The sequence below is a fragment of the Echinops telfairi genome, unplaced genomic scaffold (genome assembly GCF_000313985.2).
Source record: "Echinops telfairi isolate 266 unplaced genomic scaffold, ASM31398v2 ScPeMD7_16;HRSCAF=60, whole genome shotgun sequence".
In the NCBI taxonomy this organism is placed as follows: domain Eukaryota; kingdom Metazoa; phylum Chordata; class Mammalia; order Afrosoricida; family Tenrecidae; genus Echinops; species Echinops telfairi.
The window spans coordinates 9,238,625-9,254,542 of NW_022103913.1; the positions used below are offsets into that span (position 1 = coordinate 9,238,625).

Consider the following 15,918-nt stretch of genomic DNA (forward strand, 5'->3'; position numbering starts at 1 on the left):
TGCCCAGACCCCTTGCACACACATTCCCTTGAGACATAGCCTGTTAGTCATAGTGCCCTAGAGAGAAGTGTGACCGACGTTAGTCAGCAGTGACATGTGTCAGCCAGGCATAGAATGAGAAGTCTGGTCTCAGAGAAACATCTCAGGAAGTCCACTGTCCCCCAAACTGGCAAACGAACTACTACTGTGGGTTCCTGAAACTGTAATTCTTTGGGGGAGTCGAAAGCTCATCTTTCTCCCGAAGAGTGGCTGGTGACTTTGAACTGTTAGCAGCCAAACACCTAACCACTACACTACCATGGCTCCTAAAACCGGAAAGCCCCTGGCAAATCAGGATGTGTTGGTCAGCCTCTCTCTCCACTCTCTTTGTTACCACAGGCGCACAGAGGAGAATGAGGGCAGTTGATGGGGCCACCTCCTTTCCCCTTTGAGAAACAAAGCAGAAACATGCGTGGGGATTGGAGTTCCTGGGAGCCAGAAAGGAAAGGATTCCCCATGTCCTACGGCCGTCTTCCCTGTTGGTGTGGCTGGAGAAATGCCAATTGTATCCACTCCAGAAACGATGAATCACTTAGGTGGAACACATATCTTTCTTTCAGGATTTTCCATGCAACTTTTCATCATGAGCTACCTCCTCTGCAGTGGCTAAACTGTCTGGGGATGGCTCTGCTTTCTTTCCAAGGTTCTGCTTTCCCTCGGGCATCAAATTAAGTGGGGCTTCAGTTCTCGCTGCTGGATTGCCATCTCCAGGAGGGTGGGGGCTTTGCATCCCAGCGCTCCACACACTCTGGGTGCTCACAGCACTCCAAACGTTTGCAGGAGGGATGCAGCAATGAGCGAGAGAAAGAAGCAACTCTAGACAGCGGAAGCATCACTTTTCTCTCTCATCCCGCACCTTGCTCATTTCTGGTCCAGCTTCTACCCAAGCTGAGTCGGGCCCCCTGGTGGTGCAGCGATGTCTGTGCGGAGCTGCTAACCTCCGCGTCAGCAGTTTGAACCACCAGTTGCCCTGCAGGAGGAAACTGACGCTATAGGCTCCTGTAAATATTTAAACTCTGGAAGCTCCCAGAGGCAGTTCTACTCTGTCTTACAGGGTCTCTGTGAGTCAGAATTGACTCTTTGGCAGTGGGTTTTTTAGCTAGGTTCCCATGATGGGCTGGGGTGTTGCTTGATGCTCATTTACATGCCTCACGTACTTGGGAAATAGTGCTATTTCATTACAACATAGTGGGGCTTGTGCAAAGGTGTGAGTTAAATCCTGTGCACTGTGGATGTGTTTCAATGCAAATATCAGATCAGTCTCAAGCCAGACCACTAAGCATATTTCACTGAAATGAAGTTTATGAATCTACAGGTCATTGGTGATTTGCGATGTGGCATGGTTGCCGCTGATACACTGTTTTTTTGCCATTTCAGGCACTGACAGTCACGTCCTGCTCATGTGTGTAAGCGGATTCCCACAGCAGCATTTGCTGTGGAAGGCGGCCTAGATGAGGCGCTTACCTGTTCTGAACCGTCTGCACCATTCCGCCCATCCCCGTGTACATGTTAGCAGTGGACATCCAGAAGTCGGTAACCAGCATGTTGGCAAACACAGACACGCCGGCAATTGCACAGATGCCTGTGGGCAAAGAACAAGAAAGCTCTGGCATAGCTTCAAAGGGGTCACAATGTTTCTGAGGCAACTGAGAGGGAATTTAAAGGCTTAAGTGAGCTTAGATGAGTAGGACTATTTCATCTCTATACAAAATGATCAATCTAACATTGATGATTGAATTGTTATTATATGGTAGACACCATGTGAAGCACTTAAAATAGCCATCTCATTAATGGCGGTAGGATTTATGTGTTTGTGGGAAGACATTCTTTCATGCATTCTGGAACCAGGGGTCAATAGTCTAAATCTTTGGGGTCTTTTCCTTTCATGATGTTGAGCATAGGTCCTTAAAGTCACTTTCTAGAGTCTCACCAAAAAAATGCTGCTAGGCAACCCAAACTCACTACCATCCAATGGGTTCTGGCGCATAGCGACCCTGTAGGTCAGAGTAGAACTGCCCCTGGGATTTCTGGGACTGCAAATCTTTATGGGAGTATAAAGCCTCCCATAAAGAGTGGCTTGTGAGTTTGAACTACTGACCTTGTGGTTAGCAGTGCAACCTGTGGCCCACTGTGCCACCAGGGCTCCTAATCCTTTTAGAGATGCAATTCTATAACTGTTTCATGGTTGAGAACGACTTACACATACAATGGGCTGGGAGTAACATCTTGGTGGAGGGACCTTAGCACTCATGTTAATTCTACTGAGTGGACTAGACCGCTGAACGTACATCTCACATCCCAGTATAAAAAGCTTTGGCCCAGAGCATGAACACTGGTACAGATAAGAGCTTGCAGCACAGAGAATCCAGGACAGATAAACCCCTCAGGACCAATAGTGAGAGTAGCCATACCATGAGTATAGGTGGAAGGAGTGGGGGAAAAGGGGGAACCGATCACAATGATTGACAAAACCCCTCACCCCACCTCAGGGGGACGAACAACAGAAAAGTGAGTGGAGAGAGACAGTAGTCCCCCCCACCCCACCTCAGGGGGACGAACAACAGAAAGGTGGGTGGAGAGAGACAGTGGTCGGTATATGATATGAAAAATAATAATTTCTAAATTATCAAGGGTTCATGAAGGAGGGAGGGTGGGAGAGGGGGGTAAATGAGCTGATACCAAGGGTTCAAGTAGGAAGACAATGTTTTGAAATGATGAAGGCAGCATATGTACAAATGTGCTTGACACAATGGATGGATGGATGAATTGTGATAAGAGCTGTAAGAGCCCCCAATAGAATGATTAAACAAACAAACAAACAAACAAGCAAACAATAAAGCTCTGGTCCACGCTGGCAGGGGCGGAGGAGCCCCATTTCCTGGACAGCTTGGCTTTTGCTTTGGACATTTCAGGAGCACCTTTGAGAGTGAGAAGCCCGGCGCCTTGTTTACCTGAGATGATGAACATGATCCCAGAGGTCAGCGTCATGTTGGCTTTGGCAGAATCCTCCATGTTACCGATGCGGATGCACTTCAGGGCGAAGATGGACACCAGGAGGCCAATGGCCCCCAGGACGATGCCCACGATCATCAGGGCTCGCACCGCCTGAAGCATGGCTGTGACGGAAGGGCAAGATGGAAACACACAAGTCAGACCACCTGAACAGGGCTGATTACAGAATGCGCGGCCAGTGTCATACAAAGCTGGAAATCCGTAGAGGAATCAAATGAGATACTGTATTAAGCAAATCTGCTTCAGAAGACTTTTTATTAAGTTTAAAGGAACAAAGATATCTCTTTAAGGATTTGTGTTCCCCTCACCTAAGCCATGGTATTTCCAATCGTCTCATAAGCTAGATAATGAATAAGGGAATCCGGAAGAGAGAATGGATGCGTTCGAGTTATGGGGCTGGCAAAGAACATGGAAAGTCCATGGCCTGCCAGAGGAACAAACTACTCTGTCTTGGAGGAAGTACCACCAGAGTGCTCCTTAGAAGTGAGAATGAAACTTCACCTCCCTATTTGGATATGCTTTCAGCAGGGATCAAGGAGCCCTGTGATGCAGTCGTTCCTCATTGGGCTGGGACCCGCATGATTGGCAATTCGAAACCACCAGCAGCTCCACAGGGGAAAGATGGGGCTTTCCACCGTCTCAGAAACCCCCCGGAGGTCGCTGTGACGCAGCATTACGTCCTGGCGGTGAGACGAGTGAGAGGATCAGCAGGGATCAGTCCCTGGGAAAGGAGACCACCCCTGGTAAAGAAGAGGGTCAGAGAAAAAGAGGAAGACCCCGATGAGATAGAGTGACATAACGACAGCAACAATGGACGTAAACCTCATAATTTGGGGATGGCGCAGGACTGCCGGGGTAGGGCTTTATTCTGTTGTCCATAGGGTTGCTATGCGTTAGGACGAAACTGACAACACCTAACAACAGCAGCACATATCATGCTGAGGATGAGCGTCAGGATCGAAGGCACTCAATACACACGGGGCAGCAATGCTAAGCCCACAATACCAATGACAATGAACTTGGTGCTAGTCTAGCTGACGTCTCATCCTGCTGTACATCATGGGGTTGTCGTGAGTCAGAGCCGACTCACCAGCAAAGAACAACAACGGCATGACTGATTAGACTCTGGATTAAGAAGACAAAGCCACCATCATCAGACCTTCGAGAAATAGCAAGTCCATAAGCCATGGAGTTTTCATTGTCGAGGGATATGGAATGGCGGGGAGAGCAAAACATGTCATTTACAATCCTTTGACTGATGAGAAGCGTGCATGCAGATATCTATAGAATAAGAATATTAAGAACAGTGTGAGCTGGAAGAACCCTTGGGATTTTAAGTAACCCATTTTGCATCTTGTTCTTCTGGGGTTTAGGAAGGGGGAATGGTTTTTCTCTAAAGGGAATGGCTTGCTATTCTAAATTATTGAAAGAGGTCCTAGTACAATAATAGAGTGGTGAACTCTAATTCAAATATCTTTCTTTTCTATTCTTTCCATTTCCATATGGGCTTAATGCTTCATATAGCTTTGCTCACTTTAGGAAAACCTTTGTTCAATTATGGCATATAATGAAGCCAAGACTTCTAAGTGATAGACTGTGGTAGTTACATAATCTGGTGTCAATTTGAGGACTGGAGTCTAGCCAATCCGAGCCAAAGTGTCGGGTTGGAGTCTAGCCTGTCAATCAGGATATAGCCAATGAGACCTCTGTGTGGGCATGGCCATTTTCTGAGGATTCTGGAAACTCTTGTATTTCCTCCTTGGAGGTGGGAGTCTCTCTCTCTCCTCACTCCCAGTGAGACATCCCTGTGGAGAAGACACATGGAGAGAGGCTGATGGAACCAGACCTCTGGAGCCAGAGAAGTCACATGGAGACCCCTGCCAGTGCGGAGATGCTTACAACACCACTGGATCCACAAGACTAACCACCCACTAGCCTGTGATCTTCCTGCATTCAGATTCATTGCATGTGTTTCATGAGTCTGAAGAGGACTTTATAGATTGATATTGGACATATGGGCTAATATTGGACTTATGGACTTGGCCAGGTTGTTTTCTCAATATTCAATTGCTCTTGTATGTAAAGCTCTTTCTAATATACATATGCATATCTATGAATTTGTTTCTCTAATCTGCGCAGGCTAATACATAGACCAAGGTAGGTTCTATAGTTTTGTCTCTTTCCAAAGGGATTATTAAGGCAATGGTTAATGCCTCAAGTGTATATAAAAAGTCCAATATCTCAATCTTGGACTTTTCAACTGGACCATAGTTTATTCCTGTTACAGGAATCAATGGTAGCTGTGGGTCCTGATGGGACTCTGTCAATCACCCAGGGACAGGTGGGCATGACAGTATGGGATTGCTTTACCTATACCCAGAGTTATTTCTAGTGCATCTTGAAAGATACTCAACAATTTTTTCTGAGTGACTGGATACTGGGGCGACAATATTCAATAGATCAGACAGTCTCTGCCCTCATGGAACTTATGCTGAAGTACAGTAATTAAACATATCAATTCTAAGTATGTTAGAATTATATAAGGAAGATCAGTGAGTGTTCAGTGTCTTTCAGAGAGATGAACCCCTAGTATGGGTAGTTTGATAGAAGAAGAGTATGACACTACATGGAGAGGTCATGTGTTTTATCTCCCCAGTATATCTCCCTTTATCCTCTCACCCATGATTAATTTTATATCACCTGTATCATGTTTTATATAAATAAGTTTTGCATCACAGCTTCTGAAACCATTTACAATTTGTAATTACCATTCTGTCACAAATCAATCATCTGGAAACATATCACGTTTGATGTTTCAGAAATGTCAAATTGTGATAAATATTTAGAAATATTTATTCTCCAAAAGCATTCCAGGAGTTTTGGCACTGGAACTGTTCATATGAGAAACAAACAGCTTATGGGTCAGCACAGTCCACAGGCCATACTTTGAGTTGCACTACTGAGCCTGACTTTCAGGTCATGCCCCACCCCACAGGGCAGCTCATGACCAAAGTTGATCAGTCCAACATGAGCATTTGACTCAAACTGGACATATGAGACCTTCATGCACAATGCTAGTATTTTGAACTTCAGCCAAAGGTGAGAGCATCAGTCAGCCTCTCTTCATGGCTGAAGATGTACAAAATGGCCCTAAGAATCCACCAGGTAGAGATAGCTGGTGAGACCAGACCCAAGAGGGAGATCGAGAGTCCTGACAGTGTGAGCTCCCAAGAGCTCTAGCATCTGACAGTTCTAGCCACTCTTTCCTTAGGTTCCAGAAGATATCCCAGGATCATTATATAATGGTCCTTTTAATGTCTTAAGCTAATTTAGGTTAGAGTTTGGTCACTTGAAATCCGTGGTTCAAGATGGTTTTGTCTGTCTCTGGAAATACACCCAGCAAGGCCTTCCTGTTGGAGACTTTCCACAGGGATCCAAAAGGATTGTTGAAGTGCCTTTCAGGCTAGGAGGGCCGCTCTTGACAAGTCTCTCAGCTACAAATGCACTACATCTACAGAGTACTGTCAGAGAATCATTTTTTTGTGTGTGTGTGAAAAAGCTTCATTTTCCCCAATTACATAAGCAATGAGTGATCATGCAAAATGTTCAGTTTCTACTGAAAACTATAAAAACAATAACCTGCAGTTCCACCTTTTGGAGATAGCTAATTTTAACAGCTTGGTGGATGGTCTTCCAGGGAGGCTTTTTAAAAGAGGAGGAACATCACCTCAGAGACAGTCTCAATAGGGCCAGACAAGAGAGTAAGTCAGGGTCAACTAGGACTGATTCCACCAGTTTCTAGAAGTGCTACCACCAACACTTGCATGTTGGAAAGTTGTGAGACCTTGCATCACAAAACCAAACAAACGAAACCAAACACACTAAACCAACCCAACCCAGCCCAACCCAACCCAACCCTACCCAACCCAACCCAACCACCCAACTTCCTGCCATGGGGTCAGTTCCCCCTCAGAGCTACCCTGCAGGACAAGGAAGAATGTTCCCTGTGCGTTTCCGAGTCTATAACTCTTTGTGGGAGTAGAAAGTCTCATTTACCTCCCATGGAGCTGGTGGGTTTGAACTGAGGCTGCTGTGGTTAGCAGCCCAACTCATAACCCCTACACCACCAGGGCTCCAGAGACCTTGCATAGTTCCAATAATGATGATGGGGGAGGGGTGGTGGTGATCCTAGGGTGTGCTCAAGGGGCCAGTTAATGCCCATGAAAAATTCAAATTTGAGGCTGGAACAGGAACAGGAGCAGTATTTAAAACCTTTTTTCTTCTTGAAGAAAATACCCAGGGCGATTCTACACTGCTATAGGTGAGAGACCCAGAGGAAGCTGTAAGTAAAGCAGAAAACTTTCTCCTGCCTTTATTGTCAGAACCAATTGTTATATTTGATGGAGAATCATTAGGACCTTTTCAGGTAGTTAATAATCTTCATCTTCATTAAACACCCCGAAATGTAGGTGATAAGATTACCTCCATTTTACAGTTGAGGGAATTGAGGGTCAGTGATTATGTAACTCACCCAAAATGACACATCGAGGGGAAGGCAGACCAGGTCAGATCCAGAACCGGCTCCAAAATCTTTGTTTGCTAATCACAGCACACTACTTTGAGGAATCTTATCTTGGAAAAATCTTTTCAAGGCATGGGTGGCTGTAGTTTCTGAGTAGAATATATCTACTAAACTTCAAGACCCTGCCATAAAGCATCATCTTTTGAAATGGATGCTAATAATTTTTAAAGGAACATTCTCCCCAAATCACCTCAGGGCGCAGCCTGTCCTGGGAGTGGTTTATAAATGTGAATCTCAGACGAGAGCTTCCCCAGCTCCTCGAGGCACCTTGGGAGGGAGTGCTCCCCCTTCTCTTCGGGGAGATTTCCATGTCAAATATGGCCAAGATCAGTGGAGCTGCCAGTTTATTCACTGTGAGGTGTGTTTCATGAAGCAATTTGTCATGATGGAAGAATTGGAGATCAATGAAAAATATTGATGAAAGAGAGGTAGATCATGTGTAATTTATTAAAGAGCCCTCTGAAGGGCCTGTGGAAGAGGCTCTGACAGCATCCTCACCAAGTACTCTTTTGTGCTGGAGAAGATGGGATCAGCTACTCGAGTCTCACACTATTGATTCCAACTCAATCACTGGATTCTGAGTCTCTTCTTCCTAAGAAACTTCTGATTTTAACTTTACTCCTCTGCTGGCAAGAGTCTTGGATAAGTGCCCAGTCAGTGTAGGCCCCCCTGTAACTGTGTTGGTCATGATGTGGACCAACACCTCAGGATCAGATAATTCCTGGGAGAACTGATTGCACTGACGTCCTTGCCCATTCGCTCAACAACAAAGGCAAGCCTGTGACACCTGCTTGGGCATTCATTTTTACCTGCCCGTACTCTCTAACAGCAGATATTGATGTACTCTGATGGCCCATGAATTTGTTTTCATTCAGCAATTATTTAAAGTTCAAAGCTTCTGCAATCTTCCTTTGCAGATATAGGAGGGGTAAAGTTTCATGAGAAATTTATCTCTTCCTCAAGCAGGAGACCTGGTGGCATAGTGGTTATGAGTTGGGCTGCTAACTACAAGGTCAGTGGTTCAAAATCAACAGTTGTTCCTGGGGAGGAAAAGGGGGTTTTCTGCTCCTATAAAGAGTTGTAGTCTTAGAAACTCACAGGGGCAGCTCTATCCCATCCTATAAGGTCACTAGGAGTTGACATCAACTCGATGGTGGTGAGCTTGGTTTGGTTTTTGGTTTCAAGTCGTTTGTAACCCAGGAAGATGAGATGTGTACCTCGAGTCCTGAACCTCAAATTGCTCTTCACCTTGTGAGTACCAGGGATCACCGACTCTCCTTAGATTGAATAGTTTTAATATTTGTTCTGAAAATACATCATGTGTGTCATGGGGCTGCGACCGAGCGACCTGGCTTTCCCATGACATTGTTGAGTGAGAAAGGATGACGATGCTTGTGGGTGGGAGGTGGCAGCACAAAAGGACCACACGGTGCTGAAGCTCATGGTGTAGCTTTCATGCTCTCTATCTACAAGCTCTGCCCAGGAACAGAAGCACAGAGAATCTTTGTAGGGTTGCCTTGTCTTCAGGAAGTAGCCTCAGCTGTTCTGTTTTGGGATATTCCTTGCAAGACACTGGACAGCCAAGGGAAGGAAGGAATAGGAATGGCATGTCTTCATGGGTCTCTTACCAACTTTAAATCCTCTTAGGAACTTATTTAACTCAAAACTCATGTCCATTAAGTTGATTCCAACTCATAGCAACTCTATAGGACAAGGTAGAACTGCCCCGGTGGATTTCCATGACTGCAACTCTTCATGGGAGTACAGACTCTTGTCTTTCTCTCGAGGAGAGACTGGTGGCTCTGACTGGGTGACCACTATGCCACTAGGCTCCTCGGGAACTTATAAGTTTTTAATAAATTGTTCTAGTCTGCTTTGTGAACTCTTGAGCTGCTCAGAGAACACAATCCTTTATCCCTTTGAGAAGCACCTAGAAAGCATCTGGTTAAAATAAAACAACCCAAACTCAGCAACCAACAACAAATAACTAGCCACGTAAGATGAAGCCTGCTTCTTCCTTATTTTATGAAAAATTATAATTTAAGATGCTAAATCCTGGACCCTTGGCAAGAGTGGGGTGACTGATTCTCTTTCTGAAAACATCGCGCATGTGGTGGCTGGAGCCGAGCTCTCTGACATTGCTGGATGAGAAAGGTGGCGATGTTAGTAGACTGAAGGTGCGCTGACTTGATGGATAGAATTGCAACAGGCTTGCCACAGGAGTCCTTGAATATGGGAGCCCTGGCCAGCCTTCTCTATCTCTGTCCTTGCCTTTTCCTCAGGCGCTCAGTTGCTAGGTTAGGTTTTCATGGTAAGATCTTACTTCTTTCCTCCGTTCTCTTGGCTTGGATGGACAGAACAAAGGATTCCCAAGCCCAGTAATGACCACGGAGATGCCGGGTGGTGAACTGAACTTCCCTCTAGCTGGGATTCTCATCCTGCTCCATAGGGAGATGACCAGAGGAACTGGCTCCAAATAGACAGGCTTCGCTTCTAGCCACCTTGTCTCTTCTTTGTGAAGCCCTGGTCGTATAGTGGTTCTGTATTGGGCTGTGACTCGCATAGTCAGCCTCTCCAAGGGGGAAAGGGTAGGCTTTCTAGTCCCATAAACAGTCCCCGTCCCGGGAACCCACAGGGGGTCACTGTGCATCAGTGCTGACTCCTGGGCCAGGCGTTTGGCTGTTGGTCTCTTGTTTGGTATTCTGAGCCAGAGGCTGGGCCTTATCAGTAGATAACAGGTGAGTCAGTGGAATCTCCAGCCTGATATCCTGCACCAAAGGTGTGGCTGCAGCATTTTTCCCTATGAACAATGCGGTGTTATTAGACCTGAAGGGTGGGCAGAAATCAGGCCTGAAAGTGCAAACACAAAAATGGGAACTAAGTGCTTCCTCCCTTTCGCAAACTACCTCATTCCTCCTAAGTGGACCGACAGGTAAGGTACTCTTGCCCTATTTCTGTGCTCTGCAAAGACTTAGGGTGGTGGGTCTGGACCCTGGCTATACCTCAGAACCTCCCTGGGGAGATGGTAAAGACATATCAATTTTTTAGACCCATGCCCAGAAGTTTTCAGTGAATTATTTAACAACATACACTTTCAAGGAATAATGTGAGAAAACAGTTCTCAAGAAAGGCTAAGAAGGAGGAGTCAGCGTGAGGGAGCTGAGAGGAACGCATTGCCACTGGATGACACCCCTGAGACATGGGGCACAAAGGGGCTGATGAGACAGCCATTTCCCTGGAGCCAAGGACTTGGACCTGGGGCGGCCCTTCTGGGGAAGGGTCCCTACCCTCAGACAAAGGCTGCCTCAGAGTAGAGGTAGAAAGGGCCAGTGGAGGCACCTTTGGTGAGGACTACTAAGTGTCACATGAGAATCTTAATTTCGACAAATTGGTTAAAAAATTTTGACCTGAAAAGTAAAAAAAGCAGGTAAAAATAAATATGTTTACAAATTACTGTAGAAATAATACAAAAGAGGGTTAAAAGTCTCAAAAATGAGGAAAAACCAAAAAGTGTCCAACTGTGTAAAGGTCTTCCCTTGCAAGAAATGGGGATAAAGCCGAAGACCCAGTTTGGTTTTTGTTTTTGCTGCTGAAAACTGTACAAAATAACTTAGAAAACCCAGTCGAGGTCAAGCATCTTGAGTCTACTGCTATGCGTGCTTGCCTCCTCTTGGTCGGAGGAAAGTCGGCAACTAGTGCCAGGCAGAGTTGACTGGGGGCGGGCAGCGGGGGTTCTCCGTTCAGAGTCCATCAAGTAAAAGCTGAGGCAAACCAAGCCCCTCGTGAAGTCTGGGCTCTGCAGTGGGCTGACCGGATTTCCTCCATTGTAGTACTCAAAATAGTTTACTTCTTGGCCAGCAAAGACATGGAAAAGCCTGGAACAACTGCCTTTAGCAAACGCCTGCTGCTGCTGCTGCCCAGCCTTCCTGGGCCGGGCCCACCACCACCCAAGCAGAGCAGTCAGAAACTCAAGGTGGTGCAACAATGACCTGGAAATCCAAGGGGTTTACGGGAGATGCAGCGAGCACTAGAATTGGCCTATCTAGGGCTCATTCTTTTGTAGGAAGCACCTGGGTACAAAGAGGCTTGCCCCCTTAGTGATCCTCCGCGTTAGCACTGACTCTCGGGGGTTAACTGGCCCCTCTTAAGCTCCAAGTCAAAGCCTTGGTGAAAATCCCAGGTTTCAAACCCAAGAGCTGAGAATATAGTCTCCCCACCTTTGCCGAGGACTACTGGGGAGACGACTGGGGAGACTCCCAGGAGGCCAGACTCTAGATAACAGAAAGCGCAAGCACCTAGGTTCTCCTGAAAACCGAGGGATCGCCATGAAAGTTCTTTGCCGTTTGTGAAATCCTACAGAAGGATGGATGCCAATCGGGTTTCCTCACACAAACATGCACAAATCATTCAGCCTCAGCGAAGCTGAGTTTCCTCAGCTCTACCTCGAACTGCTATGAGAATCAGATGCTACCACAATAAAACCAAGCCTGGCTCCACCATATCTGTTTTCTCCCCTTTCTTAGAAAGAGGCTGTTCCTGGTCATCCATCCAGGGCTTCAGCTGGTGTTGACTGAATTCGATGCTGAACAATATATGGTTGAATATTTGAAATCATCTCATGGGAGGGATTGCGATGGGTTAGAAAGGAAGAAGGGCTTGAGAAGAGGATCCAGAAAGATCTGCCAGGAGCCAGAGGAGATCCGGGAACATGGACCCAGGAGGGAGGAGAAGGGGGAGGCACTACACCCTCTCTGCTCTTCCCGTCACCCCGAAGGCAAGGGCTGAGCACCTCTGATGGAGGAGTGTCCCTCCGCTGAGAAATGATGCCCCACCACTGACGGTCCACTCTAGGGCAGGATGCTTTGGGAGTGGACTGCCTGTCCTCAACGGTCACCACAACCATTCAGACTCCCGAGTCCGCACAGCTGGGCTCTTGGAGACATCAGCACACGGAGCTTGCTCTCACGACCGCGTTGTCACAGGTTCTCTTGGGGTTTGCAAGTATGTTGACAGATCCCATGGTGTCTCCTTCACACACAACAAAAAAGATCAAACCCACTGTTGTCAAATCGTTTTGCGCTCATGGGACGCTTATGGGGCACCCATGTATTACACAGTAGAACTGCTCCATAGGCTTTTCTTGGCTGTAATCTTTAGAGACATCTGCCTTCCAAGGTGCTGCTCGGTGGATTCGGACCACCAACCTTCTGGTTAGTAGGTGAGCACGGAGCCTTTGCATTACCCAGAAACCTCACACACATCGTTGTATATAGCTATTTAGATATTTGCCCACATCTGTACCAGGCATGGTAGGAGCCCTGGTGGCGTAGTGGTTACACACTGGGCTGCTAACAGCAAGGTCCACAGTTGGAAATCACTGGCCGCTCCTCGGGAGAAAGATGGGCTTTCGACTGTGAAGCGTTACAGTCTCGGAAAGTCACAGGGTCAGTTTTAGCCTGTCGTATAGGGTCACTATGGGTCAGCAGGGCCTTGATGGCACTGAGTAAGTTTGGTTTGTTTATTTTTGGATAAAAGGCATTTCTGTGTCAACATACTTCAGGTTCCCTGACAACTATGAGGCTCACTGGATGTTATTTCGACTTCATTATTAACCTGTAATCACTAAGCCTCCCTAGACCAGTCTCTTCCACCACAAATTGGAGACCGACGAGAGCTGGCTTCACTGGGCTGTGGTGGGCATTCAGCCTGATGCAAGAGCATCCAGCCCAAACAAGCCTAAACCAGCAGGGCGGCACCTCTGACAAGGAGCCGTGAGAGCAATTGGGTATATATTCCACCTTCTCTTCCAGGCAAGTTAGCTTCAGATTTTAGCAAATTATTCTCTGAGCTAAATGTTGTATAATTTAAACCAAAACACTCCCTATGGTTAATCGGAAACTCCCCGTTTCTTATCTCTCTCTTTTTAAATTCTCACACTGAGATAAAAAAAGGGAAATGTAGCCAGTCATTGGAAGAACAAAGTCAAGTGCCTGAAAGGGGCTGAGAAACTGACCTGGCCAGAACGCAAGTGAGGAGAGGAAGGAAGAGGAGAAGAAGCAATGTAAACTATCTCTGCTTTGGATATTGGGCTTCGTAACAGAGGCTTGATTTTGGAGAAATTGCCTGTTTCTCGGCGGGCTTTACGGGCTCACTGCTAGTCTTGATGAGCCACTGAGCACTTTCACATCAGGGCCTTTTCATGAGCGCTTTCACAGTTCGCAAAGGGAGGCCAAGAGATGCAGCTGGCCAAGCCGTGCCCTTGATCCCAGGGCTAGGTGTCGGGCCCTGCTGCTGCGCCCAAGGCAGCCTGAATGTTTGCAAACACAGTTGGGGGAAACACTGCTGGTTGGTGATGTCTCCACGGAGCCAGAACATGTTTGTAAAGTGTTTTTTTTTTTTGCCTCCACTCCATCCTGCTCCTGTCCTGCCTTTTGCTCTTCCCTCCCACCCTGTTCAGGGAAGAGGAATGGGAACGATCACCAATTATCTACTCTTTAGCAAGTGACCTAACTTAGCACATGGTTTATAGTTAGTGATCCTGCTATAAATCGATGCAGACGCGTCCTCTGCATTCGTTATTCTCAACTCCAGAACGATCGATCTGGTTCTGAAGACAACCCTTCCTAGCTGGGGTGTAGAGACAGAGTCTGATCCCAGGGCAGGGAAGGACACAGCTTGGAAGATGCTCAACCTCGGGCCGCCTCCTGCATCTGCTATATTCTTTCCCTGGGAAGTTGAGCACATTGTCTTGTCCTGTCTCTTGAGTCTCACTTTCCATCTTTGTAAAAACCAAGTGAATACACACCTCCGTGTGTGCTAGTGACGATTAAACTGACAAGCTCATGTTAAGCAGCTCTTTTTGTTCTGTTTCAAGCACTATGTGTTGCATTGACTATTTGGAATACAGCAAGAGGGACTTAAGAGCCATCAACGAATCTGAGTTGGTAATAACCAAATGGACAGTCTTGCTACCACCACCGTTCACTTCATTCACTTATCTGCGGATTACATTAACACATTCAATTTGTGGAACGGAACTAAATTATTCTCTGACTCTAAATTCCAAATAGACAGGCTATAGAGAGATCAGGTGATTGAACAAGTACTAAATGATAATGTGTAAGAGAAGGACTTTTATTTAGTAAGCACTTGAGAATTAGAAGCATTTTTGATGCTTAATCAAAGTAATATAATGGTACCTGCTTTGTGTCTTCATAGCCCTCGATGGCTTACTTCTAGATGGTCTAAGGAAGGTCTAAGTCTGAATGAAACTCTCGGAGCCTTTCAGTTCTCTCTCCAGGCCTCTTGCCTTGCTCCGCTGCTTCAGGTCATTCTCGAGAAAACGCTGGAAGCAGCAGCTTCCGATGGCTTTTCAGAGTCACCTTTATGTGTCAGGCCCTGGCTGGTTGATGTTATCCCAGCCAGCTCCTCAGCATCCTCCAGGTGTCCACTTTCTTGTCCCTTCTCTGATGGCTCCGTCTCCCTACATTCCTGCCTCCAGCTTCAGAGGGTCCTTTTGAGACATGCCCATTTGGAAATCTCCTGACCATTCTTTACTTCAGGCAGCCAGGTGTGAGTCATCACACAGGTATTTGCATTTCTGAAGGCCAAGTGACCTGCAGCCACTCCTGCTACACGAGGGCCAGTTACTCTCCACTCTACGCTTTTAGGAAATATTCTCCATGGCCAGACAGCTCAGTAATTTCATAGGTGGGAACCTTAGTTCAAAGAACTAAGAACTTTTGGGGAACCTTAGTTCAAAGAAATGTCTTTCCTAACTCGTGGTGGACCGCTTCACTCCTACTGGGGGAGCGGGTACACGCTTCTGTGGTAGCTGCCAGGTGCTGTACCTTGGTTTGTACACTGCTGCAGCCCAGGTAGACATTTGCCAGGTCCACTAGGAGACTCGCCACAGAACCTAGCACACTTGCCCCTGTCCCAACCCCGCAGTGCTATTTTGGAAGAGATGCAAAACAGGACCAGCAGGCCCCCTGGTTCTAGCTTCCTGACCACGATGTAGACCAACAGTTCCCAAGGCCCTAAATGATTGTGGGAGCACCAGACAGTCTGAGTGCAGGGCTCATAATTAAGAAGGTCCTTCTCCAAGCTTACTGGCCCCGATGCTCTTCTCCGAGACCCCAGGACCCCTCTGACTGTGGGTTTGACCCAGCCCAGGGGTCTTTGGTGGCGGCTGGGTTTCTTCTCTAAGAGCGTTCTACCTGGCCTGACCTGGCGTACAAATAGACACCAGACCCAGGAGCACTACATCTACACCGCCCCCCCCC

General features: G+C 46.9%; 1 protein-coding gene across 1 annotated transcript in view; it reads right to left on the bottom strand.

The window, feature by feature from the left end:
- Positions 1–15,918, bottom strand: part of CLDN18 (claudin 18) — a 21,236-nt gene that overhangs the window by 1,851 nt on the left and 3,467 nt on the right. The window contains exons 2-3 of the mRNA XM_004712123.1: positions 2,991–3,155; positions 1,504–1,621 (exon numbers count right to left, since the gene is read on the bottom strand). Coding sequence (XP_004712180.1) covers positions 1,504–1,621; positions 2,991–3,155 — 283 coding nt within the window. The remainder of the gene's footprint in view (positions 1–1,503; positions 1,622–2,990; positions 3,156–15,918) is intronic.